Source organism: Asparagus officinalis, chromosome 3, assembly GCF_001876935.1.
Source record: "Asparagus officinalis chromosome 3, Aspof.V1, whole genome shotgun sequence".
In the NCBI taxonomy this organism is placed as follows: Eukaryota; Viridiplantae; Streptophyta; class Magnoliopsida; order Asparagales; family Asparagaceae; genus Asparagus; species Asparagus officinalis.
In genome coordinates this window covers 17751429-17754883 of record NC_033796.1, presented here as the reverse complement: position 1 = coordinate 17754883, position 3455 = coordinate 17751429, and the positions used below count along the sequence as shown (strand labels likewise).

Genomic DNA, 3455 nt, shown 5'->3' with positions numbered 1-3455 from the left:
CCGAGCATGCCGCTAACTTCCTAGGCCTTAGTCTGTCTGTGGGCCACTCTATCAAGGCCCACAAAAAAATATGGCCAGCTTTTTAATCCCTCTGTTTCCAAGGTTTTTTGATGTTCTCGGTATGGGCTAAAACCTCGGAATCTTTTCATAGCTTGCATGTAGAAAAAGAGCTTTGCTATAGTGACCCAAAATATGAGGCCAATAGGTGGGACAAGTGAGGTGTCCCCCTCCTATTGGATAACGAGTTTGTCATCATTAATGATGTTCAACTCATTATCCAATAGGACGGAAAACCTCACTTGTCCCACGAAAAATAATGTTTTGATTGCTCATCTACTCCCTTATCCGCTTTAGGTAAACGACTTTTGTAGTTTGCCTCACTATTTTCCTTTCTTGAGAAATGAGAATCGAGCTGAAATGAGCTTTTCTAGTGAGCATGGCAGCAGTTTACCGTTCAGGAAAACGATAAAAGCATGCAAAACAATTTATAGTGCTGAAAAGGATTGGAGAAGTAATTTGTTAAGTACGTAATCCTCAGAATTATGAAAAATCTAGACTTAACAGAAGAAAATTTTAACAAAATTAGTAAATTACTAACAAGCTCATAACTACACAAATGTTTATTTTTTATCTTTTGTCTTAGACTACTTTTTCTTCTGAAAAGAAACAAATTTATCAATAGAAATCACCAATTGCAAGACTAAAAAGGTTTGGACCTTAGTTTTGATTTATGATTTATTTTGATAGGAGTGAACGAGGGTAGAGGAAGGAAGTTAAGGGCCCGTTTGGTTGTATGTTTTTACCATGTAAAATGATGGAAAATATAAAAAAGTGGGTCCCAATGTCAGCTTTCATCACTTTTAATTGTTTGTTTGTAATTGTAAAAATAGTGTAAAGTGGTTTCATATGCTGATGTGGCTTGTAAAGTGATTTCATAAAAAAAAGACATGATTTTAGGAGAAAGCTGACATTGAAGTCAGGAAAAAGTAATTTTAACCAATATGATCACTTGAGTAGGGATCACTTTTTACACTTTCCAAACAAACAATTAAAGTTTTATTTTGCAAACCAAACAAGTGTTTTATGATTCCAATGGAATAAAAAACAAACAAAGAAAAATGTAAAAGTGAAAATGATGAGGTGGACAACAACTTTTCAAGTTGTGTCATAAATACACAACTTTACCAACAACAACCAAACAGCCCCTAAATGAATTCCCTTTTCCTTTTCTTTACATTGTTCTCGTTCCCTTCTTTCCCTTCTCCTCTATTAAAACTCCCAACCATAGCATTAGAGCTTCAGATATCCCAAACATCTATGAAAAGAATAGATAAATCATACATAAATTATTAAAAATTACAACGCGCATTTAACATTTTTTAAAAAAAATTATTGTGCTTTCCCATAAATTTATAGACGAAAAGTAAAAAAAAAAAAAAAAAACTAATTCAAAAAAACCGTAAACTTCCATGATGAAACGAGATTTATAATAAATTCTAAAATCAACGAAAAACCATTCGGAAATACACCATGATCCAATAAACACGCTCATTATTGCACGATTCCCTCGTGCCCATTGACCTTTTCAAATCCAAACCCATAACAAACAAACAAATTTTCACAAATTAACCAATCAACAAATAACCAACAAAATAACCAAAAAAAAAAAATCTAACAATCACTTTAATGATCATTATCATCAACATTTCCATTCCTTGCATCGATCAAGCTATCAATACAATCAAAACTGCTAACGGTAAATAGAAAAAAGAATTAACCAGAGGCAACTTAGTAAGAGACAGATTTCTTGCCAGGTCGATCCGCGGCCTTGAGAGTTTCATCGATGAGACGACGAGTCTTTCTCCTCATGATATCGAACTTTACGCTCGAGCTCTTCTCTATTTTCACGTACGGCTTCTTCTTCTTTCCCTTTGATCCTCCTTTTTCCTTCAGAGATCTCACTTTTGATTTTATTCGATCCATGAAACTCCCCAGATTCTCTGTCCCCAGCAAACCCATTTCTAATTTTCTCTCCCTCTAAAATATTCTCTTTATATTATGTAGTATTTATACAGTCTCTCTGTTGTCCTTGTTTTGGGTGGGAGTGCAAGTGTAGCGATCTCTTTATACTTGATTTCTGTTGGGATTTTGTAACGGGTGAGGGTGAGTTTTTCTATGCGGGTGGGTTGATCTACGCGTGTAGATGGCGGCGGACGGTGGATTTGGTGAGTGTAAAGAGATTTCTATGCGGGTGCTTTGTGAAATATTTGGATGGTTTTGGTGGGTACAGGGAACAGTAGGTTGTTATTCTTATGATCCCCATCTTATTCTTATCTGTGAACCAAAATGATCGTTATAAGAATAAAATAATAACAATATTCCAAAAATAATACAAATAATATAATGTGTTTCCTTGGTGGCTACGAGCTAAAAAAAACCAAGCAAACATGACTAGTAGAAATACGCGGTGTGGTCATTGTAATAAACCGGGCATTTTACTCCTGTAATTTCTTGACCTTTGGCATTTCAAACTGAAATTGACTTCAGTTTGAAATCATGTGCTAAAAATTACTAGCAAATCATTGTTGATCGTGATGCCATTATTTTACTTGACTTCATCTACGTTAGCCTATGTGACCATGTGTTTGGATAGTCAAAACATTTTGATATTAAATTTACCATGCATGATTAATCCCCTAATACAAACATAAAAAATTAGATGATCAGAGGATGCCTTCACCAGAGAAACACTAGAAGTCGCATTCCACATTTTCCATGGCTTAATAAAAGAATTTCATAACAAACTCTGGTCAAAGCCACCGTCCTTTGCAGAAACTAACAAGAGTTAGATGGCATCATGATTGAGAGCGTATTGTCTCTAGTAATTAAAGAAGAACTCTCGGAGTTGTCGACATCATCAGTTAATAACCTGCATTATCGTTTGAGCATTGAATATGAACAACATATCAGTCGCTTATGAAATTAAAATAATATTATGCGGTCTCGTTATGCCCAAGCAACTTAAAGCCCATATAGTGCAAGTTGGATGTGACTTGGATCAAGATTGAGCCTTACGAGGCCTGTAGAGGAGAATGGCCCAAGCCTGGATATAGGTAAAGCCAGAGCCTAATCCACTGATTCTCGAAATGATCACGCATAAAGGACGGCGGACAGCGGAAGTTGCTTGCCGATTAATGGTTAAGATGGCTAAGTGGAGAACCCACTAGGAGCCCATTTTATGGCAAACGTTTAAAAACTCGTCCTATGAAATAGATGATGAAAATGACTCCAGAAGATTCCTTACGTATGTCGATCGTAAGAAGTTTGAATCAATTCTTAGGTAAATCTGAGTGATGTGTTGTGAATCACAAAAAGAAAACGCTTAAAATTTACTAGTTGTACGCACATAACTATGGATCCTATCAGAATCCAGCACGGTGGGGATTCTGAGAACC

At 35.7% G+C, this 3455-nt stretch overlaps 1 protein-coding gene across 1 annotated transcript; it reads right to left on the bottom strand.

Annotated features, from left to right (window-relative positions):
* Positions 1535–2126, bottom strand: LOC109832110. The gene has a single exon (XM_020399549.1). It carries the CDS (start codon positions 2017–2019, stop codon positions 1789–1791), a length of 231 nt encoding a protein of 76 aa, XP_020255138.1. The 5' UTR covers positions 2020–2126; the 3' UTR covers positions 1535–1788.

What these genes read in the sequence shown, in the direction of transcription:
- LOC109832110 (XM_020399549.1), bottom strand. Translation starts at nt 2,019, where the DNA reads ATGGGTTTGCTGGGGACAGAGAATCTGGGGAGTTTCATGGATCGAATA.